The sequence below is a fragment of the Aedes aegypti genome, chromosome 3 (genome assembly GCF_002204515.2).
Source record: "Aedes aegypti strain LVP_AGWG chromosome 3, AaegL5.0 Primary Assembly, whole genome shotgun sequence".
NCBI lineage: Eukaryota > Metazoa > Arthropoda > Insecta > Diptera > Culicidae > Aedes > Aedes aegypti.
This window is the reverse complement of record NC_035109.1, coordinates 155,914,827-155,942,638: the sequence shown is the minus strand read 5'-3', so window position 1 is coordinate 155,942,638 and position 27,812 is coordinate 155,914,827. Positions and strand designations below refer to the sequence as shown.

At 39.3% G+C, this 27,812-nt stretch overlaps 3 protein-coding genes across 5 annotated transcripts in view; 2 read left to right on the top strand and 1 right to left on the bottom strand.

The window, feature by feature from the left end:
- The window catches only part of LOC5572320 (3'-5' ssDNA/RNA exonuclease TatD), a 61,243-nt gene extending 57,091 nt beyond the window's left edge, over nucleotides 1-4,152 (bottom strand). Inside the window, exon 1 of the mRNA XM_001653945.2 lies at nucleotides 2,543-4,152. Coding sequence (XP_001653995.1) covers nucleotides 2,543-2,675 — 133 coding nt within the window. The 5' untranslated portion in view covers nucleotides 2,676-4,152. The remainder of the gene's footprint in view (nucleotides 1-2,542) is intronic.
- LOC110674004 (cell cycle checkpoint protein RAD1-like) overlaps nucleotides 1-22,443 on the top strand; it is a 110,128-nt gene extending 87,685 nt beyond the window's left edge. Inside the window, exons 1-3 of one of the 3 annotated variants that reach the window (XM_021850295.1) lie at nucleotides 1,451-1,495; nucleotides 20,081-20,655; nucleotides 21,594-22,443. In XM_021850295.1, coding sequence (XP_021705987.1) covers nucleotides 20,506-20,655; nucleotides 21,594-22,403 — 960 coding nt within the window. In that variant the 5' untranslated portion in view covers nucleotides 1,451-1,495; nucleotides 20,081-20,505 and the 3' untranslated portion in view covers nucleotides 22,404-22,443. Of the gene's footprint in view, nucleotides 1-1,450; nucleotides 1,496-19,888; nucleotides 20,009-20,080; nucleotides 20,656-21,593 lie in introns of those variants that run through there. The other 2 variants (XM_021850293.1, XM_021850294.1) reach the window with 2 other exon arrangements.
- LOC5572319 (zinc finger SWIM domain-containing protein 7) lies at nucleotides 12,829-20,505 on the top strand. Its single transcript, XM_021850727.1, has 2 exons — nucleotides 12,829-12,865; nucleotides 20,081-20,505. The coding sequence occupies exons 1-2, from the start codon at nucleotides 12,829-12,831 to the stop codon at nucleotides 20,503-20,505; spliced, it is 462 nt and encodes a 153-aa protein (XP_021706419.1).
- Nucleotides 22,444-27,812: the final 5,369 nt, after the last annotated feature.

The window sequence follows — 27,812 nt, the reverse complement described above, 5'->3', positions numbered from 1 at the left end:
TATTTTTAAGAGTGTATGTTCAACGCAATTTGTGTCGGTACAAAAACACATATCCATGAATACTTCACACAAAATAAAAAAAAAATGTTCTGGACCCCCCGACCGATTATTTTGATTTTGGTCGCAAATGAAAGAGCAAAGTCTAATTGTTTTTAGTTCGAAATTTCAGACTTACCTATTTTTTGTAATAAAGTCACTCCACAAAGACACCGTGTACAATATACTGATGAAGGACAGCTCACGGTAACAGGAAATGAAATTTTCTTAAAACTAGGTAAAACACCTTAGAATATTGCATCAAAACCTCATGGGCAAAAATCTCGCAAGAAATGTAGAATAACAGTGTTATATTGTCTCAGCTCTCTGCACTAGCAGACATCTTAAAATGAGAAGAACGAGATAGCTACCGTACTATTTGTTCAATTTAGTGCTTTTGAACATGTGAAAAGTGGCACAAGTCGAATATTGTGACGGCCATCCTTGGATTCCGAGATGTTTCATGATCAAAATCGACAAGAAAAAAAATTCTGGGGAATGGTACTTTCTGGCGAATGGTAATTTCTGGCAAATGGTTTTCTGGTAAATGGTACATTCTGGCGAATGGTTTTCTGGCAAATATCGCACAATCTTCATAAAGAGTGCAGTAAAATGTATCAAAGTGATTTAATTTTCTACTGTAACTTTATTGATCATAGTTCTAAATCGTAGTTTGTTTTTTTTTTAATTATTTAGTAATGATGGTTAGATGGTAAATGGTAACAAAAATAAATTATTATGAAAGTAGTGTGATGTAGTTTTGATAAAAAATTGTAGCTGTGAAAGTGAAGTGATATAATGGAAAGTATACATATATGATTACGAAAGTTAATGAGTGATAATCGGTGATATTAGCGATAGTGTTAAAAACAAAAGTGACGGCAGCAAAAGTGTGGTAATTATGTGACAGTGACTGATGAAATGTTATGGGGAATGAGGACCTTTCAATACAACTATTTCGTTCTTCACTTCAACCACTTTAGTAGCATTTCAAGTCTTATCATAGTTTTATACTGGTCTGGAATACTTGACTGCAAAACTACGGCAAGGGTTGATTGCTGCTAGGGTACACAGTGACCATTGGAGCAACATTGCTTAGGAACGTCTGTGTGATGAATGTAATAGAGGTTTATAAAAGCAAATGTTGAGCAGGAGCTTAGGGCAGATTAAAAGTCCCAGTACTACCCCTATTGCTACTGAAAAAAAGCAACATGAACGAAAGATTGTAAAGAAATCATGTTTCCCTTAGGGCATAACCTACCTCAAGAAAGTTTTACAATCACAATGTCTTATTTTTAGGAAGACTCAAATAATTCAGGACGCTTCAAGGTAGGGGAGAGGGTCAGGCATACAAAGACAAGCTTTACAAAATGTTTAGAGGACTCATACAAGAAGCGTGACAAAGGGATCCAAGAAGACGAGATTGAGCGTGACATAATTTGTGTATCATCTCTATCAGGTAAGAGTTTGGCCTTCATATTTGGACTCTGAAGCCCTGTATTCAGTTTATAATTATATCTAAAATCTGACCAAACATTTTGTGTTTAATGTTGACCAAACAATTGAAACCAAGCTGAACATTTTTTAAACAATGGGGGAGGGAGGTAAATGGGTAAATGGGATAAGTAAAAATAATTCGTATGTTTTAGTGAATGTATAAATTTACGTTCCAAATTCATGCGTAAACCTTCGAGACCCTTCAGAACATTACGATAGAAAGGAAATTTATTAGATATTTCAATCATTTTAGCATAATGAAGCGAAAGACTGTTCACCTATCAAACATGAATTCGTAACAGGTTGATAACGTGAAATCTTATTTTGATTTTTTTTGTAAAGAAGTATTTTTTTTACTACATCTAAGTTGCCCTCCCTAATTTTAAACTAAAAAAATCTGATCATAAAAATCAATATCTAATCTTAAACATTGTATGAAACTTGCAATGATTGCATTTACAAATTATTGAAAAATTGCAGAAACTGATCAATCTTATCCCATATTACGGTCTTTTGCATGACTTGCAGTAATTACAAACTGCATTCTAAGCATTTGTGTAAATTTTCTTGAACTTGGGGACCATTTCCAATAAGGGTATTAAAATTAAGTGCAATCTCGACGAAAATATTGAAAATTTACTATTTCAACAGTAAATTGACGAAACGACATTGAAAATTTATGGTTTTCGAACAATTCAAACATAGGGATCCGGATCCTATTCTTGGCACCTTCGATTAACTTCGGCAGTGGGGTTTTATGAAAGCTACAGAACTCACATTTGGCCACAATATGCGTCGTATTGATGCGCTTCCTACTGCAGACAATTCGGCCGAAAAAACCTCATGTCAAAGTGAATTATGGAAGTGCTCAAGTGGTTCTGCACCCTACGTGTCCACCTTCTTTCAATAATACAAAATTCAATAAATAAGAGTTTTTGTGAGAAACACATTAAAAACTTAAAAGTGTACATCAAAAATTAGAACTTCATTACAACAGGTTCAAACTCACCAGAATCTTTCGCGCGCTGTATCACCGAGTCCAGGTCACGGATGTACTTTTTGTTGGTCAGATTGGCGCCAACGTCTACGACGATTAGGTTCTCGTAGCAGTGTTTCATCTCATCCTCGATGATATCGGCCATTCTGTCCGCCGTGTGGCTTGCCTTGATAGTTGAGAATCGTACGCGGCTTGTGCAAACTACTAGATCGTTTGGTCTAGCTTAATCCAGCGACCAAGTACGGCACAGAACACAACCAACAACAAGGTCGATTACGCGGTTACACGAAGTTGGTGAGCTGCTTTGATTGCACGTTGCACACCGGACTAAGGTGACTAGACAAAGCACTGAACCGCGGTCACCGTCGGTATCGCTAAACGCATGGAAGAGTGCAAGTCGTGTCGTGTGTTTACTTTCGACTTTGTGCGAATATATTTTTGTTTTTTTTTTCGCTAGCACTCTTCTTCAATGCCGTATTTTACGCTTCTACTTTTTATTTATTGCAATGTAGTTGAGGCGTTTTGCGTTTTGCGGCTTTCCTATACCTTTACGTGTTGTATTTTGCACCAGAAAACGAAATTATTTCCTTTCTTTCCGACGGTTCACTTACACATGAGTACAGAGTGAATGGGAGGAAAATGTTTGTTCTGCAATTTGCGCGTGGACTGCAGATGCAAAATTTCGAGGATTGAGATTTACGAAAACGTATTCTGCTATCTTCCCAAGGGCAGACCGTTTGTTTTGCGTGGGCGTTGGGTGATGATTCGAAATTTGTGGACAGACGTGGTGCACCTACACGTCTAGATCTCGAGTTGCAGGGTGCTGTGCATGCACGCAGTTCGAAGTAGATAGGAGCGATGTTCGTCCCAGAGTAGACTACGTAGGTTAGCTAAGTTTGGCGTGTTCGCGTTTGTCCCGAGCGACACATTCATAAATCAATTAGAATTTTATTCCACTTTGGCCAACTATGACGACAACGACGACGGCGACTTTGGCGGCCTCGGTAATAAAGCGATGATACTTTTTTGGAAGCTGTTATAGCAGGCCACGAGTATTAACCACTACCACAAAGCACTAGAGCCAGAACCTCAGCGCATTCTTTGATCCAAATTGACTGAGTTCAGTATATCAAATCAGTCACAGATGTTGCAATAAACTGAATTTTTATTCACAAAGCACTCCGGAATCTTCAATAAATGGCTTGAAGTCGATTTGGTTCGTTTGCACTGAACGATTTGGCTACCGTGTACTTATCTCTGTTGAAGATCTAAGCCTCGCTGCACCATCTAAAACTAATCACTCGACATTCGGCTTAACATTCACTCACTCGGTTTTTCTTAAACAAAAAGCCTCTACTCGGTTTTATAACAGCCCTAGATTCGGAAAGCCGTACAACCAATCACGCTACTATCATCACGCGGCGGGTTGATAACAGTGCAGTTCTATGTTCTAGATCTACGAATTATTGCAGTGTACTCTAATGGTTAGTGGTAGGTATATCAATGCACTGAGATATTATATACACACACGGTCGCGTCACGTCCCAGTCGTCAGTCTTCTAGTCTTGCTCTGTGTCGAATCTCAACTGACGGCCAAGTGGAAGCGCAAGTTTCGTTAGCTGCTCCGATCCGATCGCACCTAACATCGCTCAACTACACATACCGAACTCCACAGACGTACATCTACTGGCAACAGACAACCACACGACTGTTGAATATATGTATCGACGAACACATGTCTACCACCCCTCCGTGTAACGTTCGTGGAGCAAAACGGAACGTCAAATCATCATACTTTAGTGTGCCGAGGCGAACCGATATGTACAGAGAAAGCATAAAACATGCAAGGCGCCGAAATTTATGCGCCACGCGAAACATAGCGATGGGGAAAGCATGCTGGAATTTGAACTGCCGGGTTCGAAATTATTTGATAGCATGAGAACGAACAAATATCTAGGACAGGTCATCATATAGAATGCATAGATGGGGATGAAAGCATCCTTGAAACCAATCTGAAATCAATTTATACATTGTTCTTTTGTTTTTTTTTGGTTTTATATATTTTATTTCATATTTATCCTTAACTTATACCATTTGATTGTAAAGGCTGTAACTGGGAATATGTAAGAGATAGAACATCTGGAAATGCTATTTAAAATTAACTCCTAGAACAACATTTGCATGTCATCTTTAGATTTTGTTAGATTTGACCTTTAGCTGCGAGCTATGCATTAGATCTGCGAACATCACATTTGCACTGGTTTGCACAGCTCCAGGAACCAAATTTTGATATTGTCTTCAATTTTTTTTCCCTTATGTCAATCAAGTCAATATCACGTTTTGTTTGTCAGAACTTCGCTCCTACTCGGAATACTTAGCTAAAATATTTATTTGTTTTTCAAAATAATTCTATACTTCTGGAGGCTGACCATGTTTTTTTTCTAAACAGCTATTTAAATATCTCAAAAAGCTATTTGAGAAAGCATTAGATATGAATGTATCTGATAACTTTTTTATATTATTATATTGAAATACATTCGGAACTCAACACGAATTGTCCATTTTCCGAAAATTTATGTATCCAGCTTTTTAAAGGCGTTAATGGCTGCCACACACAGGCTCGCTTTCTGGTAAGGGTCGGTGGATTTGACGTTTGACTTGGGTAGTTTTATATTGAAAGGACCCAAGCCAAACGTCAAATCGACCGAAGCCTACCAGAAAGCGAGCCTGTTTATGGCAGCCATTAACGCTCGTAAAAAGCTGGATAGTGTGACCTCTTTTGCAAGGCTTATTTATTGCTGGACAATGTGTTTTTAATCGTTATTTTGGCCTGTTTTGGATTTTATAAAATACTTATTCAGCTCTTAATCATGATTATGATAGACATGTGGAACTAGCAGAACTGCGAGGCAAGTAAAACGTCAGTACGTTTTTTGAATATCCCTTTAAACATTTACATTTGTTTGGTGGAATATTGGCTTTTTGATAGAACGAAACATGTCTTGTTCAGCTCATTTGTAAAACAATCTTGACTAGCCAATCTATTATGTGATGAGGGTTGTCTACTAATATAAAATATTGTAAATTCTAGATATTAAAAACGTTTCAAAACATTTTTATTCGAGTTATATAGGTTCAATACATTCATCTATAAAACGTGGCCTCCTGGCGCCTTTGGCGAACCACCATTTGAGCGCCCCTTTATCAAAATTTTCGAGAATTCTAAGGAATTTTCTGTAAATATTCTCCATTGAAACTAAAAAAATAGTGTCTTGATAAAGCTCAAGCAGTACTTGAATATTGTACAAGAAAACATACAAAATGTTTCAAATCTGCCCAAGTTTTTTGTAGGTTTTGAAAAAACTACAAGTAAAACAATAAACAATAACTTATATGGCCAGAGATGTATTCGAAGAAACTACTTGATTTACTGCCCAAAACCTCGCGTCACGTCTTGTATGTGCTTTTGTTAAGATGAATAGGTGGTGCGTAGGGACTTGATATTCGCGACACTTTTAGAGGATCTGCCACAACATAAAGATTTGGTCTGTCGTCGATCGCTCGTCTACAAAACCGGCTTGATAACTTCCCACAAATCTGATTGCCAGTGACGATAGACGGCGGAAGATGATCTAACTTTATGGGCTGCGTTAAGAATGGTGATCGCTCGATAGTTCTCACATTCTAACTTGTCACCCTTTTTGTATATTGGGTATATTATTCCCTCCTTCCACTCCTCCGGTAGCTGTTCTGTATCCCAGATCCTGGCTATCAATCGGTGCAGACAAGTGGCCAACCTGTCCGGGCCCATTTTAATAAGTTCCGCTCCAATACCATCCTTTCCAGCTGCTTTATTGTTCTTAAGCTGTTTGATAGCATCCTCAACTTCACCTATTGTAGGAGTTGGCACGTCTCCCTCATCCGCCGTACTGATGAAGCCATTCCTTCTGCTGTCTTGATCTTCCTCCTCTGCGCCGTTTAGGTGTTCATCGTAGTTCTGCTTCCACCTTTCAATCACCTCTTCCAGGCGGCGCTTTTTATCCTGGAATAGATGGGTTTTCTGTCTTCGCTTCTGTTTGTATCGTTCCACGTTTTGACGGGTGCCTTGCTGCAGCATCAACGCCCGCGCTGCATTCTTCTCGTCCAAAACCGTCTGACACTCCTCGTCGAACCAACCGTTCCGTCGATTTGCTTCCACGAACCCAATGGCACCTTCCGCTGCGTTGTTTATCGCTGCTTTGAGACTACTCCAGCAGTCCTCAAGAGGGGCTTCGGTGAGCTCTCCCTCTTCCGGCAACGCTGCTTCAAGGCTTTGCGCGTAATCAGTTGCGACTTCGGGTAGTTTGAGTCGTTCCAGATTGTACCGTGGTGGGCGTCGGTACCGAATGTTGTTCACAACGGAGAGTCGTTGGCGCACTTTAACCGTCACTAGGTAGTGGTCCGAATCAATGTTTGCGCCGCGATAAGTTCTGACGTCGATAATGTCCGAGAAGTGTCTTCCATCAATCAAAACGTGGTCGATTTGCGATTCTGTTTGTTGGGGTGATCTCCTGGTGTACCGATACGGGAGGCTGTGCTGGAAGTAGGTACTACGTATGGCCATGTTTTTGGAGGCGGCAAAATCAATCAGTCTAAGGCCGTTTTCGTTCGTAAGCTGGTGAGCGCTGAACTTCCCTATAATCGGTCTAAATTCCTCCTCCTGGCCAACCTGAGCGTTGAGATCTCCGATAACGATTTTGGCATCATGGCTTGTGCAGCCGTCGTGTTCACGTTCCAGCTGCGCGTAGAAAGCGTCCTTATCGTCATCGTCACTTGCTAGGTGAGGGCTGTGCACGTTGATTATGCTGATATTGAAGAAACGGCCTTTGATCCTCAACTTGCACATTCTGTTGTCGATTGGCCACCACCCAATCACGCGCCTCTGCATTTCACCCATCACAATAAAAGCTGTGCCCAGCTCATGTCTATTGCCGCAGCTCTGGTAGATGGTATAACCATCCCTATACGTATGTACCGTCGACTCTTTCCAGCAAACCTCCTGCAGCGCTACGATGTCGAACTTGCGGACCCTCAATAATTCGGAAAGAATGCGGGTACTTCCCAAGAAATTGAGAGACTTACAGTTCCATGATCCGAGTTTCCAATCGTTAGTCCGTTTTCGATCCCTGGGTCTATGCCGATTATTCCGGTCCGAATTTACATTGTATGCTTCCTGTACAGATGATTTTTACGGCTGGCTTGTAAGGCCTGCACCAACCCCCTGTCTCGCCGGAGGATCATCGTGCACAGCACTGTTTAGAGTCCCACGCTGGCACTAGGACGATGATCAGCCGCCCCTAACATGGAGAACAGACGCTCTGATAAGCTACACTCTCAGAAGAGAGGAGCCCTCCTTCCCTGTCCGCATACGACCAAGGTCCCATGGTCATAATTTACATTCAAACCCCTCTCGTACCAGTTAAGTGGTTTCGGTAATAAAAGATTTTTTTTTTTTTTTTTTTTTTTTTTTTTTTTTTTTTTTTTTTTTTTTTTTTTTTTTTTTTTTTTTTTTTTTATGGTGTACTCAGCTGGAGCTGTATGACAGCTTCGTTGTCTGTGCTGGACTCCGTATACGTATAGTGCAAATTTGTACCTCTACTTTTGCCAATATTTAGACGGAATGGGCTATGTTGCCCGCTTTAACACTATTTTGTTTGAAAATTGTGCAGAAGTAGTTTTATTAAATTGTTTTTGCTTCAGTTTCCCTCCCGTTGTCGTGTTTGTATAGTCAGCCTTTAGTCCTGAGCAATTCGGATTCTTGTTTACGCATGGAGAAGCGACATGAAAATATATGTTGTGAATGAATGTACTTCTTGGAAATAACATACAGAGCTATAGGCCTTTCCATTTGACGTTTAAAATCAGCTGATCTCGAAGTACTTTGACAGATCTTCCATGGAAATGACAGGCCCGTGTTAGCACCGGTCCACAACCTATGTAAACAAATGCATAGACGGATCTGTCACATGAAAAGGCCTATAGGCCTTTTCATGTGACAGGTCCGTCTATGCATTTGTTTACATCGGTGGAGGACCGGTGCATACACGAGGCTGTCATTTTCATAGAAGAACTCTGGACAAACATTTGAAAAGGGCCCAAGAGGTCTTGAGCCTTTTTTCAGAAACGTTGCTGTTGAGCCCTTTTTAGCCCGCCCACGCAAACTAACACCATTATCAGAAAGATTGGTGTTAGATCTTCCTGATAGTGATATTGGTGAGCGCGATCAGTTACTGTCAAAGAGCTTCCCGATCAGCTGTTTTGGAACGTCATGTGAATAGGCCCATGTTGTAGTCTATGTTAACAAATTGCAGCCCCAAATGTCATCTCCAAGCATCTTTTGACAATGATATACAGAGAATGTTAATTATATAGATTGCGATCGAATTTAAAAATGATAGCGATTTGATGGAAGTTTCGTTTTGCCGAATGAACGTTATAGAAGTGAAAAACATTAAATGTGCTTCCATCTATACGCGAACAAGAACTATCTAAAGTGTCTCGTCATTTTTCAGGTCTTGTATGTCATGTATTCTCTTGTATTTTAGTCGTTTATGCTACTGAAACAATGTCAATGATGTGTTCCAATCTATTCCAAACTATTGTTCTGATCTATCCCAAAATATGAGTCAAGTTAAAAAGTCTTATGTTCCAAAGGTCGCGCTGGAATGCTAATCATTACAATTTCTAGGAGAGATGACTATCTATGTTGATAACACAGACAAACAGACGTAACACTTAGAACAAACCGCGATCAAAATCATAGTCATGAAGACATGTGCGCCCAATGCTAAAATCGGTGTATTTGGCCGATGGACCAACAGATGGCGGTAGTGTGTAAACGTCAAACGCGAACATAAATGATGCGAGCGCTGCGGGTGGTGGATTGGCCACCTACCATATATTTGAATTGGCCGTTTAAAAGGTGGTCGATGGACATCGGTGAGAGTGTGACGTCTGTTTGTCTGTGTTGATAACTTGTAGTACCGATTCCAAGTTATAGATAATTATGAGAAGAAGTATCAAATCGAAATGTACTGTAAATGTGTTCGGTATGGTCAGCTATGTGTTTTATGTTCGTTGCTATTGTTCTGAGGTCTTCTCAAAATGAGAATTCAATTGAATAATGTCTCAAGTTAGTTTCCAGATTGGAAAGGCTGTATTATCAGGCGGGTGAATATGCAGGGATCGAAAAGTTAAGTTGTTGTTTCAGTTTAAACAAAAATAGTATGCAGTATAATTTTTCTACTTAGCTTGAGATGCGGTCCATCGCTGGTCCGTTGAGTCCGAGGGACGTTCCCGTGGCCGGTGTACCGAGAAATAGGGAATTAGAAAATATATGTGATATCATCAAAGCGGTATATTCATAGACACTAACAAAGTGTCACATTTCAACTAATACCATAATACCTTAACTACAAATCCAAAAGCTACTTCTATGTTATTTCCACTACTACGCTCACGATAATTATGTTATGATCGTTAGAATAAAAACGATAGAGGTTACTACTACATAACAGAAATACTACCAAAAGAACGCTAATGTCGCCAGTACACAGTGGTCCAGATAGCAAGTTTACGCGGACATGAACTTTTCGATGTCATTTTGTGGTTTTAGAGTATAGGTTGCTTCCCAAAAGTGTCTCGAAATTAGTTGTACTACAATTCGTACGAAAGGGATTTTTTTTTCGGCACTAATCGCAATAGTGTCCTATACGCCAACTTTTTAATGTTAATAGATAGCAAGTTGGTATAATTAGCAAAGTTGTAGCATATTTTAATACAAAAATCTTTGTAGAACAAACTTTTTCTCTATCTCTTATACTTTCTGAGATAATTAACTTTTTATATAAAAAAAATGAAGAAAATAATTTTTTCACTCATAAGTCATTTATTTACAAATTTTAGCAGCCTACTATGTTCTACAAAGTTTTTGGTACTATTATATTCTACAACTTTGGTAAATATACCACAGTTGTGTTTCTTCTGGTTTTCTTATTGTAGGAGATATAATTTAAAATCATGCCGTATTACAGGCCAAATAACTCGCAAAGATGCACTTGAAAATGAACCTACCTGTCACACCGTAGGCTCTACACCCCGTAAAGAGTATTTGAGTGAAATTTGGTGAATATATTATGTTTATATATATTTTTAAGACTATTTTCAATGACGGGTGATTTGCAATTAAATCACATTAATTAGTCATCTTTTCTATAAAACAGACAAAAGCCATGGCCGCCGCGATTCAGCATGAAATAATCAACACCTGTTTAGATTTTGTAGAGTGTACTATATTTGTTAAAAGGCATATTTTTCAAAACTTTTTCAATAATTCTTGCGCTTCTTCGTGCAATTCCGAATGCTTCTGTGCTATTCGACGATTTGTCAGTGAGATCACTGGATCTGATGTGAGTAGCAATCGCAATTGTATTTTTTTGACATGACTATGACTGATTTCAATACGACTTTAAGTACTGTAATGATTACTGCTGTACATAAATCAAAGACTCAAGATAAATAAATTGAATGCCTCTCAACTCTTGCAACATATTACCATTTATGACTTTTAATACGGCATGATTTCAAATTAAAATCTTCTTAGGGATGTTACGTCAGAAAGAAGAAGAAGACAACAAGAAAACAAGAAGAAATACAACTGTGGTATATTCACCAAAGTTGTAGAATATAGCAGTACCAAAAACTTTGTAGAACATAGTAGGCTGCTAAAATTTGTAAATAAATGACTTATGAGTGAAAAAATGATTTTCTTCATTTTTTATTCATATAAAAAGTCAATTATCTCAGAAAGTATAAAAGACAGAGAAAAAGTTTGTTCTACAAAGTTTTTTGTATTAAAATATGCTACAACTTTGCAGAAAATACCAACTTGCTATCTATTACATTAAAAAGTTGGCGTATAGGACACTATTGCGATTAGTGCAGAAAAAAATCCCTTTCGTACGAATTGTAGTACAACTAATTTTGAGACACTTCTGGGAAGCAACCTATACTCTAAAACCACAAAATGACGTCGAAAAGTTCATGTCCGCCTAAACTTGCTATCTGGACCATTGTGCAGTGTTGGTGTGATAAATGCAAAGTTGTGCAACAATGTTTAGAGAATTAAATAAGTTATAAATTATAGCATTTTGTTCAACAATATTATATCATATTATAAAAGACAGTAAAAAATTAAACATTTCAGTAACAACAGCGTCATCAGTTTTCTAAATATTATACATATATCAATAACACTTCTAAACTATCTCAAATACCGCTACAACCTACCTTACTAGATAACGCAATACCGTAGAATGTCGTAATTCACATTTTGGAATATTTCTCAAAATTCGCATTATTATTATTATTATTATTATTATTAATGAAAATTTGAATTGGAATTTTGATGCGTTACCATCATATACAAATAGCAGTATGGGCAAATTTCAAATTTATCTTAAATTTCGACAAATATCGAACCAAATACGCGGATTTAGGCGATGCGCTGAATTACGGTACCTTACGGTATTACTAAGGTAATAATTACTACATTGTTAGTAAACCTAACATAAAAGTCTATTTTAAATGACCTGTGAGACGCAGAGACCACCCGCACCCACTCTTGCGCCTCGTGGTCTACTGAAAAAGATGTATATTGAACTAATAATACTATTAGAAATAGTGGTACTGATGAAGGTGATCGTTGGTTTCCCAGTCTTGTTAGTGATTTGAGTGTTAGTAGAGACTGGTAGTAGGCCCTGCCGGTCCCTCCAGCATTACGCGTAGTTATCTGGTGTTAGATCATGCGACAGTAACTAGACTCATGCTGAAGGTGTGATAAATCAAGTGTAAAATATATTGAAGCATTGAAACACATGTCATTATATAACTTAAAACTAGTAGACTAGCTTACATTTTATAAGTTATAATAAGCCATTTTATGAGACGTTTCGAATCATATGTTTTCCGTTTGTTTATCAGCTTTGAGACTTGCTGGCGGGCCCATTTATTTACGTTTCCTCTAGCGTCACATTTGGGAGGAGCTCATTCTATAATGGCGCTGGTGTCCACGCAACAAGCTTTTCAATATTTTCATGTAAAATCAAATCAGCATGAAGGGAGCAATTTATTTCGTTTACTAGTAACATGAAACATGGAAACCGGGTATAATAATGCCCAAAAAGAAACGGGAACTTCATCACCAACAAAAATGTGACCAGCGCCATTCATATGTAATACTAGTTTTTCGAACCATAACAATGAGCGGCCCGCCGGAAAACGTCAATGGAACGTCTCGTAAAATGGCTTATTACGATTAATTTTCGCGATCAATATATTTTCACGTACCTACTTTCAACGTAAACAATGGGGCCATCCACCGCTGCCGGCACAATTTTTCACTATGGCAGATCGGAATTTTGTTTCGTTGTTGACGGGTGCAAAACAACGAATGGAATGAAATGAAATAAGGGCGAGTCTGATATTTTCGTCTGCCAATGGAAATAAATTTAATGAAATCATCAAGTTTAAGCACCAAATGAACTTAAGAGCGTACCAATTCGTTCGGTGAAAAGATTAAAGACGTGTTAGTGCTTTGTTTTACGGAAAAGTAATCTATAAGAAATTACTTACAATGCAGCCTAACTGATTTGTGGATCGCTTTTATGCCCTCAAAAGAAAGCGCTGGCCGTAACATAAAATAAAATAAAATATTGTGGGCCTCGTGGCCGTGCGGTTGGTGTCGTTAGGGATTTAAGCGCATCGTGTCATTGGGTGTGGGTTCGATTTCCGCTTCAGCCATTGAAATTTTTCGTCAGAAATGTTTCTCAACTGTGCCACTGGAGCATCCTTATCCATTGTCTAGTGTTAAGTTACATTCCGTACAGCTAAATGGCTGAAGACGGTGTCCTTATCTTTTTATTTGAGATCGAATCAAGTCGGAAAGTGATATTTTTTTATTTGCAGTTTTTTTCTATGTGGATTTGAACACTTTTTCTCATACTCACCACCAGAGGTCTAAGTTTTAATCAAATAAGCCTATGAACTAATATACGATGACGTCACGCTGCAACTTTCAGCAAGAAAACCTTTACTGCGGGCGATGTATACAGAAAAATAAACGATTTAGTTGCACATTCATCCACGCATTGTTCATCCGGTGAACATTCGTGTTGGCGTGGATGTCATTTTATGTAAACATATTTAGATCGGAAAAAATCAACATGAAAAGAAGACCGTGGATAAGTTCATTGAATGAACTATCCAGCATTTTAAAAGCGGTAATGGCCGCCAAAAGTTAGCTTACTTTCTGGTAGGGATCCAACATAATGACGTTTGGCTTTGGTCCGGTCAATTGACTTGTCCACCGGTGTGATAAATTCACTCGGTTAACCCGTATATGCCTGAGTGAAAGAAAAAATACTAAAACTCTCACCGCTCAGCGAATACTAAACGGATTTCAATTATGTTTTGGCAGTATACTCGTACACATATCTAGTTTATAAAAGTGGTCAAAGAATCTCGGGAATGTTCCTGTGGTTGGAGTTATTGCGGTGAATCTCTGGGTCAGGTCGGGTGACAAGAGTTTTGTGCTTCTGTGCCCCTGGAGGAAGGCAAATTTCAAGTCACAGATAATTTCTAGAATCGGCTATAATGTGGCCACTATATCAAGAAGTTTTAAGAAAAACGCATCAGCGTAAACCTTCTGATAATCGATTTAATTTAATAATTATGTCAACTGCATTTGATTGATCCTACAAATGACCATTTTCGGGTCCTCGGGATGCCTAAAATTTATGATAAAGTGCACAACGTGTATCTTATCATCTGTGTCAAGCATATGGGAATGCATTTTAGTGAACTGTTATGTTCGATCTATTCTTTTAAAGATTTGAAACGGTTTAATACCTAACAAGCCGGTTCTTCAGGACATTAAGCCCGAGTGGCCGCATCTGGTTCACTCTAAATGGTGCAAAACTATTAATTTATTATGTTGAATATCAGATCTTAATGATTTATGCAAAATAAAATAAATGTAATTGGAAATAAATAATGATTATTTAGAATGTCCCAAAAAATCGCCTTTTTCTACTCGACTTGAACCAGTGACCCACCGCAATAACTCCGGCTACAGGAGTATTCTCGAGTTTCTCCGGCCATTTCTTGAATTTAGATATGTGGGCCAGTATACTGACAAAAAAATATTTAAATCCGTTAAGTATTCGCTGAGTGTTAAGGGTTTTAGTATTTTTGCTTTCACTCAGGCCTATACGGGTTAAAGAATTTTGACACTTTAACGGGTCACGTAGATGCTTTCCATGTGTTTTGGTCAAGTGTCAAAATTCTTGGACTGAATAAATTTAGTGCACCGGTGGATAAGTCCCTATCAAGTGACCCAAGTCAAACGTCAGATCACTAGATCCCTTTTTGTAAAAGTGGGCTAATTTTTTGTGATATTAGCGTTCGTAATAGCGGGATACTTCATCCAATAAGCTTATCTGATTGAAACTTAGACATCTGGTGGTGAGTATGAGAAAAAAAGTGTTCAAATCCGCAAAAGAAAATGTACTGCGAGTTGATATGATCTCAGATTGATTTCAAGCTTATAACTACAGTCAATTTCCCATAAATTAATGATTATCGTAAATATCTAAGGGATGATTCAAATATTACGTAACGAAGAAATTTGCCAATTTAAACCCTCTTCCTCCCTGAAGTAACAGATTTTATATGGAAAATTTCAATTTATTGTATGGACAGAAACACTACAAAATATCCCTTACCTCCCCTTGTTGTGTTACGTAATATTTGAACGATCCCTAACAAATTTGTCTTGCTTTGAATTGACAAGTGTTCAAAAAATAATTTCGTAAACAAAGGAACGGTTACTATAAGCACCTTCAGCATGCGGACCACATCACACCACTATTCAAAACTCGCTCGTGGGCCATACAAAATCTTCCCGATGACCATACAAATCCTTTTAGAGAATCGCTATTTGGTGATCACTCGTTTATAATGATGTTACAAATGCCAAACAAAAAATGTAAAACTATTTTTATGTCCATCAAGCATAATTCTAGTTTACGCCCTATTTTGAGCACACTCTTTGATTTCATTGAGTTTGACAGTACCACGGACCAAAATTTTTCGGTATCACTGATAAAAATCCACACGCTCGATCTGTGTGTTTAAAATTATGGATTTATTCATGAACGTCCATATCGATTTGCTATGATTTTCTTGCAAACTTCGTGTGTGTTACACATTAAATTCCTGTGTTTTGCTTCATGGATTGATTCATCAACCGACAACAGGGATTCCATATTTTTTCCACATAAGTTCCCGAAGCTTTCTCTTCAGATTCGTATGTGTCAACCTATGGACGCATAGATCATCACCCCAACACGGATTCAGTGTGTTTTGCTTATGGTTATCTTGTGTCATAATCATCATGTTCAAGTTGGTCGATTCATTGATTTGCGCAATGAGATTGTTATGATGAAATCCATGAGCTATGCTATCGATTTCCATGTTCAAAGCTTCTAAATTGTTTGTGATCAACCCATGGGATGCATAGTGAACTGAATTGCGGTTGGACCTCGTGTCGAACGACAGTCATCATCATGCTTCCAAAGAGAAGAAGCAAATTTTGAAGCTGAAAGTGTTAGATGAAAATTTGTGAATTCGATTTTTCTTTTATTAGTGAAGTTGACCGATATACGAGAATTCTACCTTTCTATAAGAAAACATTGATTATAATGTATAGTTTAGTAGAAAAATCGGATTCCACTAACAGATTTTCCTGGCTTTCAGTTTCGAAAAAAATGGAATATGCTTATCCCTGGCTTCCCAAATTATGGATTTGTGGCGCCCCGCTTGTTGCTGGCTCACGGGTTTGAAAAAAAAAAATCAAGAGAGCTTGCGACAAGCAGAGGAGCCTCGGATCCATATTTTGGGGAGCAAAAGTTTTTCTACCAAATTTCTTCTTTCAGTCCCATGACATTTATGTTCTATCACACATGACTATCTAAAGCTACTACATTTCGAATTCAATAAGCAAATCAGTTGGTTTTCATGATTTAATATTTGGAAATTCATGTTTGTTTCACATGACAACCTAATGTTGATACACATGTTATTATACCGTGAAATCAATGGTGAAATCCATATGGCTACCACACTCAAATCATGTGGTTTTCCTCATTGCGCAAATCTATAAGTAAAACACACGACCTTGACGTGTAGATTTTTCTCACATTGACGATGTACTGCAACTGTCATGATGCTCCCGGGTTCACCGTCAATCCCATCACCCAGGGGCAGGACCAAAAGAAAAATATCACACTCGTATTAGCTTTATAGATGTGCTCAGCATTCTCGGAAACATGCATATTTTTTTTAGGAAACTCGTGAAATATTCCTAACTTCATTTATCTCACGGTGTAAAAAATTTGATTAAGTTCTATGCCGCATGCACCTCATTTTTTTAGCGCGGAAAAGTATCGTAACAACAGTTTCACACCATGAAAGTTTTAAAATATGTTTGCTTTTAGCTGCAATAGGGCCTATATATTCATTTTGACTGCTATGTTGTCTGTGCAGCTTGAAATTTGAAAGTAATAAAACTTACTCATTATAGGTGATATTAATTTAAAAATAGTGCTACATATGCGCATATATTTAGAAAGAATATTGGTACTAGTTTAGCTATCTATGTGCTAAACAAATTGAATTACCACCACAAATCTAAATCGGTTGTTTTGTTCTTTAAGACATTTCAAGACATTGGTACACTCAGAATCCGATCAAATCGTCGTTAGTTTAAATGATAATCTTTTTTGCCATTCTTCAAGTTCACACGTAGTCTAGTTTTGAAGTTATACATTCTCTACATAATAAGTTAAACTATGCAAGTTTTGCACCCACGAAATTTGACCAGTGCATAACTTCCACCGCTAACCACCATCATTGTTTTTTTCACGTAGTTGGTGTCAATTTTGTCGAGGTGAAATTGTAATTATTTGCGGCTAAAATACGTGTGTGCCTCACGCAAGAAGTTGGATTTGAAACATTATTTGTTCCTAGACGATATGGAAAAATAAAAGGTAAGTCATTCTCAATATTTATTGCTCTAAAGCCATCGACTTGTAAGAGGCGTTTTGGCCGAACAAATTCCAGCATATCTGTTTGATTTCAATGGATTGGTTTTTTGTTCTAGACACTTCCGAAGTGATGAACGGCAAGGAATCATTGTTGCAGCTATTCCGGGCAACATTCCGAGACAATTGTGCAAAATGCTGATCGACAGAAGAGCGAAGTGGAAGGCGGAAAGAGATCCTGAAGCACCTTGACCGGAACATTTTAGTGATATTGATTAAAATATGCGAATGTACTCTTTCAACATTGTGATACGTAGATTCTTCATAATAAATAAATGTGTCCGTTCCGTCCGTTTACTGGTCTTTCATAGGAAGCTACTTACCTATTTCAACTTTAGATAGGTTGTCAAAAATCCAGAAGCCCTGAATCTGTTAAACTAAACACAAATATATTTAAGTTAGACATGGTTTCCTATATGTTCAACTTATACTAGATTCGATTAACCGACCCTAAAACGAGACTTGGGGTCAACCAGGCGAAACGTCATTTAGTGTGACTTTTAAACTAGTTAGTGTAGATTATTTTCAGAGTGTAAAGTGGTTCCGGGGAGATGAGGGTCTGAGTCCAAGGGTCATGTCGATGCACTGTTCACCACTTGAGCAATTCTAAATGAATTGCTCATGCACAGTGCATAGGCTGGTCCCCGCATTCCCTGAGTTATCTTCTCAGGGGATCTGTTTGCAGATTTCCCCCTTGTAAAAAAAAAAAAAAAAAAAAAGACATTGGTACAAATTTTCAAAACTGTCGCATAGCACCTGTCAAGGCTTTGCGGAGCACAATATGAAAACTATTACTAAATTTACGTTAATTTATCGAATGATTGCAACATCAATGCAGTGAATTAAGTCCATCAAACTCATACGCATATGCATTTTCACACCATTTAAATTTCCTTGAAAAATCGCGAGTTGGCCCGCAATATGCCGAAGCTTGAGCCAGGGTGGCCACCGAACCGGGAAAAACGGGAAAAGCGGGAAAAAGACGGGAATTTGAATCCATCGGGAAAAAGACGGGAAAAACCGGGAATTTGAGATGGTCACCGGGAAAATCTTTCATTTTGAACGAACATCTTCAAGCTCTAAATCTACAAACCACCAAAAATAAGTTGTAGAACGATGTTATGGTTGGTAATATTAATTAAGTAATAGTAATTTTGGGAAAATAATTTTCAAACGGTAATGATTCAATAAATTGTCTTTGCAACGCTATACTTCTTTTAAATATGACCCTTTTCTCCTTGGCTAGCAATGCTTTAGAAATATTTTATGAATTGTTTTCTCTCCATAGTTTTTTTCTCTAAATTATCTGACTCGCAGTTTCTAATCAGAGTTTCAAAACTTCTTGCAGAAGGTTCAAGAACTCAAACATATTAGATTCGAAGTTTTCTTCATTCACTGAATAATAAATCAATAAATTGAAATATTCTTGTATGCAAACCTTTATTCATAAGAGCTTTTAATGTGTCATTAGTTATCTAATCAACTAAGAAGCGGTTTCTTCGCCATCGCTTAGGCATTAAACCTAGTTTAACCATATAGGTAAACGTGATTTATGTCTAGAGCAAAGGTGAAGAACTCGAATTGAATAAGTAAGGTGAGATATATCCTTAAATGTTTGGAACGGATTCTTTCGGAGGTCTAGCAACAGTACCCTCGTTTTAAGAGTAGGTTATGCTCAAAGTTTTTTGTCTCTGATTTAGCTGTATCACAATCAATTGGTCACATATAATACTTTAAAAAATACCTTAGGGCGCAAGATTGCATCGCTGCCAAGCGTTTGCAATGAAAAAATGCTAACAAACTTATTAAGTGTTATGAGCTTATTTTCATTCCATGCAAATTTTATGGGAGTCAAAACAAAAACAAGCCTTCTATGAATTATATTTAATTTATTGGACGGAAAAATCACCTTCCTTAACATAACTATAAAGCTTGAAAACAGTATTTTTTTAGCATATTCAACTCAAAAACTGAATAAAATGTCATTTTTTAACGTTTGGGAACCCCGTTAAAAACCGGGAATATTTTGAGAATTATACCGGGAAAACCGGGAAAAAAGCGGGAATTTCAAAAAGGATATTTGGTGGCCACCCTGTTGAGCATATCTGGTTTAGTTGATTCATTTTGTACGATTTTCTCCACAATTCAAAAATGTTGAAAGTGGGTGGAACAAAATCTTATTGGATTTGGCGCATAATGTTGGTTTGTTTTGCTTACGTTTCTCCAACCGGCACTTTTCGAATTAGTTTGTTAAATATAATTTAATACGTTTTTACATGTAAAGTATTCCTTAGTTCTTTGAGTTGATGATTCAATCTTCTAAAGTAATGTTTCTTTTTCATCTTTTCAGTATCGAAAGAGCATCTCCTGGAGCTCGAATCGTTATTCGGCCGTGCTTTGCTAGGCAGAGCCCTGACCCTGATACACGGAAAGAAACCCCTGAAGCTGCTCCGTACTCCGAGCGGTGCCGGTAGATTGTACGAAGTGCCCGGTTCCAAGTTTGCTGTAGTGTACAAAATCTTCCCGGGAGTAAATTTCTGCACGTGCGAATCGTTCCGCTACTGGGTGCTCCAACAGCAGCATCAAGCAACCTGCAAGCACGTCCTGGCCACTAGATTGGCCCAGGCGCTTGGATTGGAGGTGGAGGAGACCCTGTCTGATAAGATATACCAGGAGCTGTCAGCCGAGCTCATCAAGGAACGGCTTAACAGTACGGCAAGCCGTTCGTCGAATATCGCAGGCCCTGGGGAAGGACCATCGAAATCGCTGCAGTAAATGCTTAATACGAAACCGCTGCTGGAGAGAGGAGTTTTGCTGAACCGAAAGATGCTGACCCAGTCGCAGTTCTCGCAGATTCAGTTCTCCGCGGTGCTGAACAACTACACCATGTTCTACAATGTGGCCAAAGCCATAAGCTTCGTCGATGTAAGTGTAAATGAGTAATTAAGGGCTGGTAGCAGGTCCCTTTGTAGAGACTTGGTCACTAATTTGATGCAAGTGTCTTTTTACTCTTATGAAGTCTTTAAAGTATCTATTTTAACCCAAATGATCTCTAACATCACTTATTTCCCTATTATGCTTGCAGTGATTCTTGAAGCATTATTGAAAATGCTCTATTATTATTATAGCTTTATTAAGGAGATTTTAAACGAAAATGCTCTTCAAAGGGCAAATAGCCCACTGGAAGCATTATTGTGTAGTGTCTCTTTTTTTAAATGCTCTAGAGAAACATTCAGATATTATAACACGACTAATATTCCACACTGTGGTGCACCCACTGTGACATTTTTTTTAATGCAAAACCCCCTCAAATCGACTTATCCGCTTTTAAAACCCTGGCCAAGATGAGCATCCCTGGCCAGATTGAACTCAATTCAAGCCAGGCCTGCCCATCGTACGTAACAAATTTAAGAACCTTCTCCTATCTGGCCCTTGTGGCCCCCAACTTGATGTTAGAACATTCTAAGGCTGATTGCTGCAACTTTAAATTCTTAAATTTAAAAGCTATTTCATTTTAAAAATTCTTAACATCATTTTTCCCTTTTAAATTTGCTTGCTGTCTGAAATAATTGTAAACTAGCGCCACACAGCTAGTGGCTGGCTTCAAGAACTACTTCAGGGGGTTGGTCTGATTCTATGTGGAATCAAACTCTTATCTCCTGTTTTTTTAGGTTTTTATGTTTTTTTTTTTGTTCCTGTTTGGTTTCTTTGTGGTCTTTTTTCTTGATTCCTGTTAGGCCTTTTTTAATACAAGAGGTTTCTAATAAAGTTGTTATTTTCAAGACCCTCAGTCTCTACCAGGCCTATTGCATGTAGATTTTTAACATTTATCACTTTTTTTCTCTACTTCTATTTCTTTGCAGCATGCAACGGTTCAACTCAGCGCCGATGGCGTGAAGGTAGTCGTCGAAGATTGCAAGAGTGTCCAGGCCACGGCTTACATCACGAAGGCTTGTTTCTCGGATTACCAACTAGGCCAACGAAAGCGCAAATCGACCGCGATGGAAGACGACCGTGAAGACGCAGACGACAACGAACCGTTGACCTCGTTCGGTCTCAATTTGAAGGTGTTCACCGACTGTTTGAGCATGTTCATGGATGGAGATTACGATTCCAGCATGAAGATGCTGCACAAGGGCGAGGGAGCTCCCCTGGTGGTGATTTTGGAGCGGCGCTGTGAAGACGACCTTATTACGGAGTGCTCGGTGCGAACGATGGAAGCGCAGGACATTCTGGACTTCGACTTCGAAGAAGAACACGTTTGCAGCAAGGTTAGCATCAAGGGTCAGGAATTCTTCGCTCTGCTGTCCGAGATGGATCGGAATAGTAGTGAGGTGGAACTGTTTCTATCTCCAGACGCACCGCACTTTAAGTTCTCCACATTCGATGAGCTGGGATCGGAGTCCAGTTTTGAAATCACAAACAGCAGCGATATGCTGATTTCGTTTCACAGCACGGAAACGACTACGAACCGATATCAGTTTGCTCATTTCAAGCTGGTCATGAAGACTTTGGCGTTTGCGTCGAAAATTGCGCTGCGAACTAACAAGGAAGGACTGCTCGGGCTGCAGGTAATGATAGAGAACTCCGAAAATTCCAACATATTCGTCGAATACTTTGTAATGCCACTGTGCGATGTCGAAGCAAATGAAACTTCTATTACATATGATTGATTTGTTTCGGCTGGAAAAATAAAGTCTTATAAAGAGTCAAGGTGTTCTTTTTTTTGAGGAATGGAACCATAGACATGATACTACACTAGAGTCCTAGAGTGATTTCCACTGAGATTTATCTAAATTTATTTAACAGGGGATACACCAGGATTTCCTTTAGAGATCTCTGCACTAACTCGTCCTCCAATTTTTCAGTTGTTACTCTAGCTCAGCGATTCTCAGTGGGGGCGATCCTCAGGTTCAGGGGGGCGAAAATTTGTAAAACTGAATTTGGGGGGCGAAAGTGGGAGCAATTGGAAAACATAAATAGATTCAAAGTTAAGTTTAGAGACAATCATATTTTATTGATGTAATGAATGTACGACGCTTTGTCCGTTAAAACGAAACTAATCTTTATTCAGATATAATTCACATCTTGCTACACGTTTTTACTCTCGTTCTGACAACTAACAAAAGCCTCAATATAAACATTGCGAGGGGTCCGCTGATGCTTCAGATTACTATCGTCACACCCCCACACTTAGATCAATCTGCATATAATCCAAAATCCAAAGAATTACGAGAAATTCAAGAAGTTTAAATGCTGAAATCTGAAAATATAACAACGATGCATAATTACTACTTGCTAATCATTCTTCCAACTCCGTCTCGGAATTTCCATTTGCCTCTGTCAAAACCCGCTAATTCTAAACCATCGTTACTATCATCACTGACCAAAATCGTATCCTCCTCATCTTCGCTTACAGATTCTCTAAACGAAAAATATCTCTCATTATCTCCTTCTTCAAGTTCATCAATTCTATCTACCACCCTATCTGTATTTCTTGAATGCTCCTGATCATCCTGTCTGATTGCTACAGCTGGAACCGTTACTTGTGAAGATGCTTGAAGTGCGCCCTCTGTGACTACCAGTGAACGTTTGACCGGTGCCACATAAGGCTTTGGTGACAAGTTCGTCCGCTCGGTCTGCTCCCCCTCGTTTGCTGATACAACTACTTCCGATCTCCTTGTGTCCCGAATCATCTGGTTCAAATGTCGTTTAATTATTCGATCGTTTTTGGATAACTTCACCAAAAAATTGCGCTTTCCTTGACTGCTGGTTATAACTCCTGGCGTCCATTTGGCTTTGTTCGGATTGGTGTAGTCGCGAGCCATCACCTTATCTCCTACCTTAAGTTCGATATTCCTGGATCCTTTGTAGTTTCGTATCTGAGAACACTGCGTCTTCGAAACCGACCGCCTTGCTTCTTGTTCGACTGCAGTCGGTTTTTCCAAAGAACAGGGAGACATCAAATCCATCGAAGTACGCAATCTTCTTCCCAGCATGATTTCAGCCGGCGAAAATCCAGTTACACAGTGAACTGAGCTGCGATAACCAAGCAGGAAGTTGGCAATTATTTCTCGAACATTGGTCTTATTTCCAGCTATACATTTCAAAAGCGACCCTTTAAATGTTTTAACAGCATTTTCGGCTTGACCGTTTGTCGCCGGATGACCTGGACTTGTAAACGTCAGTCGAACCGAGTTGGCATTCAAAAAATGCCTAAACCTCGCCGCTGTGAACTGCGACCCGTTGTCGCATACGACTTCCTTCATCAGTCCAAATCGAGAAATGCACTCCACCATCTTTTCTAGCACAAACTCAGTGTCACATTTCAGCGTTGGGAACACTTCTACCCATTTTGACAACGCATCGATCACAATCAGGTAACTGATTCCATTCACCGGACCAGCGAAATCTAAATGAACTCTCTCCCACACTTTTTCAGGCGGTTGCCAAGGAATCAGCTCAGCTCTCTCAGGCGATGGTCGACTCGCCAAACATTCGTAACAGTTCTTGATGTGCTGTTCTAGTTCCGCATCAATGTTCGGCCACCATACATAACTTCTTAGCACCGATTTAGTTTTTACAATACCAAGATGCGAACGATGTGCTTGACTCAACACGGCTTGTCTTAGCTTTATCGGTACAACCACTCTCAGTCCCCTCATCACGATGCCGTCCTCCACTGATAATTCTACTGCAACTTTTCTGAACGCTTCACTGATGGCTCCATCCCTTTTGATGCCCGTTGTCAGCCAATCCCGTACGATTTTAAGCTCCGGATCGGTATCGGTACTTCTTCGTAGTACCTCACAATCTATTTTGACCGAATCATCCATGTTGAGGAAATTAACGTAACTATCATCCTCCTTCCAGAGCTTCCATGACTCATAAGGCACTCGCGACGGGTAATCAGCAACGTTGTCTTTGGAACTGACGTGTTCAATCTGATAGCTGAATCCCGCGAGAAAGTTGGCCCAGCGTTGCATACGACTGGCTGCTATCACTGGAATGCCCTTATGGGGATTAAAAATAGCCAACAGCGGCTTATGGTCAGTGCGAATCACAAACTTGTTGCCGACTAGATAATGAAAGAACTTTGTAAGACCGAAAACAATTGCAAGTCCTTCTCGATCTATTACACTATAGTTTTTCTCCGCCGCATGCAACACTCTAGAAGCAAAAGCTACAGGTCTTTCACGCCCACTTTCTTCCTTTTGGGCAAGGACTGCAGAAACTCCTTCCATCGATGCATCACAAATCAACACTAACTTCGCATTTGGATTAAAGTGAGCTAGTGTTACATCTTTGCATATTTCCGATTTTGCCTTCACAAATGCAGCCTGACACTCCTTCGACCAGATAAACTTCACTCCTTTTTTCAACAGCTTGTATATAGGACTCATGATGTCAGCCATGTTTCGGACAAATCTGGCGTAATGATTTACCAGGCCCGCAAATGCTCGCACCTCCTGGATGTTCTTCGGCTGTGGCGCTTCTTGTATAGCTTTGATGGTATCACTCGTTTTTCTTAAGCCCTCTTCACTGATGACATGCCCCACGTACGTTACTTTGTCTTTGAAAAACTGACACTTTGACCGATTCAACCTGAGTCCGGCCTTCTCCAACACCTCAAGTACTCTTGCCAGGTTTTCCAAATGCTCTTCATCTGTATTACCCGTTACCAGGACGTCGTCCAAAAAGTTCTGTACACCCGGTATTCCACATAGTAATTTTTCGAGTTCACGTTGGACAATCCCTGACGCCGGACGGATTCCAAATGGAAGGCGATTCATCTTATACACCCCCTTACACGTAGAAATAGCACAGATTTCACGGGATTTCTCGTCTAGTTCGAATTGATTATAGCATTTGGAAAGATCAAGCTTACTGAATTTTTTTCCGCCATTAAGTTTGCTAAATACTTCGTCCACTGTCGGTAAGGGATGGATAACATCTTTCACATGACGATTCACCGTGCTCTTATAGTCACCACATAGACGGACACTACCATCTCCCTTCAAAACAGGCACTAACGGTGTACCCCATTTCGAGTTGTCGCACTTTGTTATAACACCCTCGCGTTCCATTTCATCCAACTCGTATTCCACTTTATCGACAAACTTATACGCTACCGGCCTTGCTTTTCGGAAAATTGGTTGGGCATCGTGTTCCATCTCAATACTAACCACTGCGTGCTTATAGAGCCCCAATCCTTCCGTGAATAAACCTTGATGGTTATCCAGCAATCCTTGCAACGAACGGCTGGTTTTGTCTTCAACGGCATTAACACATGATATTCCAAGTTTGAAAGATCGAACAAAGTTTCTTCCCAGTAACGGTGGACCACCGTTTTCAACCACAGCAAAAACAATTCGCTTGTGGATATTATGCAAAACCACCACCGGCTCTACTACTCCCTTCACAAGTAACCGTTCACCACTGTAACCTGTCAACCTCAATGTCGTAGGTTTTAGCTCGTATGCATTCAGGTTGTTTACGTAATACCTCCACGAAACTACTGATATTGCTGCTCCTGTATCTAATTGCATTTTATGAATCTTCTCTCCAATTTTAACCTCAATTTCCAGTGGATCCTCATAACCTTTCCTCCCAATCGAAAAAATCGAAGCACCTGACTTACTGATAAAATTTTGTTCCAAATTCACTTCACTTTGTGCATCTTGATCCTCGCGCTCCTGTCCTTCAACGAAAAAGTTTCCGCTAGCGGAACAGGCTGCTTGAAGATGGCCCCGCTTGTTGCACCTCCGGCACACGTAGTCCTTGAATCTGCAATCACGCTTGAAATGACCCTGACGATTGCACGCCAAACATCGGACACTCCTTCCTGGGGACGATTGTTTTCCTGATGCACAAGCCTGTCCTTCTTCCGAGTGTCGTTTGCCTTTTCCCATATGGAAGACAGCTGCTGGCTTGATCTCGTCCGGTTCGTATTTCATTGCGATCTCGTACGCCTTCTCAAAAGTTAGACTTTCATCCTCCTCGCATACTCTGTCATACGCCTTCCCTTCCAGGCCGTCCACAAATTTATTGAGCAAATCGTGCTGCAAATGTTCGCCCAATTTGCAGTTTGACGCTAAATTTTTCAACCGCGCAGCCCAGGCGTTCAAGCTCTCCGGAGGATCTTCTCGCCTTCTGGCTCGAAGGAAACTGCGACGTTCCTTATGCACCACCACTGGTGGAGTAAAATATTTGGACAGTAGCTCACACAACTCGTTGTATGTCTTTTCCGCCGGTGTTTTCGGTGTGCAGAGGTCTCGGAGTAGTTTGTACGTCTTAGCATCACAGTGATTGATAAGTACCGCCCTCTGCATGCCTTCCTCCACCTTGTTCACCGCAAAGTGCTGCTCGAGCTGCTCCTTATACAGCTCCCACTCTTCCGTCTCCCCGTCGAAACACCGAAACTGCAACCCTTGCGCCATGGTTACTTTGACCGCGAATTAAATTATCTTCTCGTCGCCAATGTAATGAATGTACGACGCTTTGTCCGTTAAAACGAAACTAATCTTTATTCAGATATAATTCACATCTTGCTACACGTTTTTACTCTCGTTCTGACAACTAACAAAAGCCTCAATATAAACATTGCGAGGGGTCCGCTGATGCTTCAGATTACTATCGTCACAATTGATAACAAATATACCTCAGGGAAAAAATATTTGACTCCTTACAATTTCATCGGTTCTATACCTCTAAACGCGCTCGTTTTTCAATTATGATAGATAAATTTGATTTTTGACAAAAATAACATTCAATGCCTATTGAAAACAGAAAATATGTGAGAACTTTTGGCGATGCTTAAATTTATTCCCAAGTTCAAAGTAATGTTTTATGACTTTTTGTTATATCTTTTGAATAAGGCAAGTTTTATTATTTCTCACTCATTTGCTATACTACTCTTTTGATATTTTGTTGATACGCATTTTAATCAGTATCTATAGTACAAATCATTTTACAAATAAATGTATTTATATGACTTTTGTGGACAAAAATTGGGTTCCAATGATAAAATACTCTTCTCTTTTAACTGCCGGAATTCAAAAGATTAAATTAATAACACTTAA

What these genes read in the sequence shown, in the direction of transcription:
- LOC5572319 (XM_021850727.1), top strand. Translation starts at nt 12,829, where the DNA reads ATGAGCGGCCCGCCGGAAAACGTCAATGGAACGTCTC. An exon ending in AAACGTCAATGGAACGTCTC is followed by an intron (nt 12,866 to 20,080) that starts GTAAAATGGCTT and finishes TCATCTTTTCAG; the next exon opens with TATCGAAAGAGCATCTCCTG.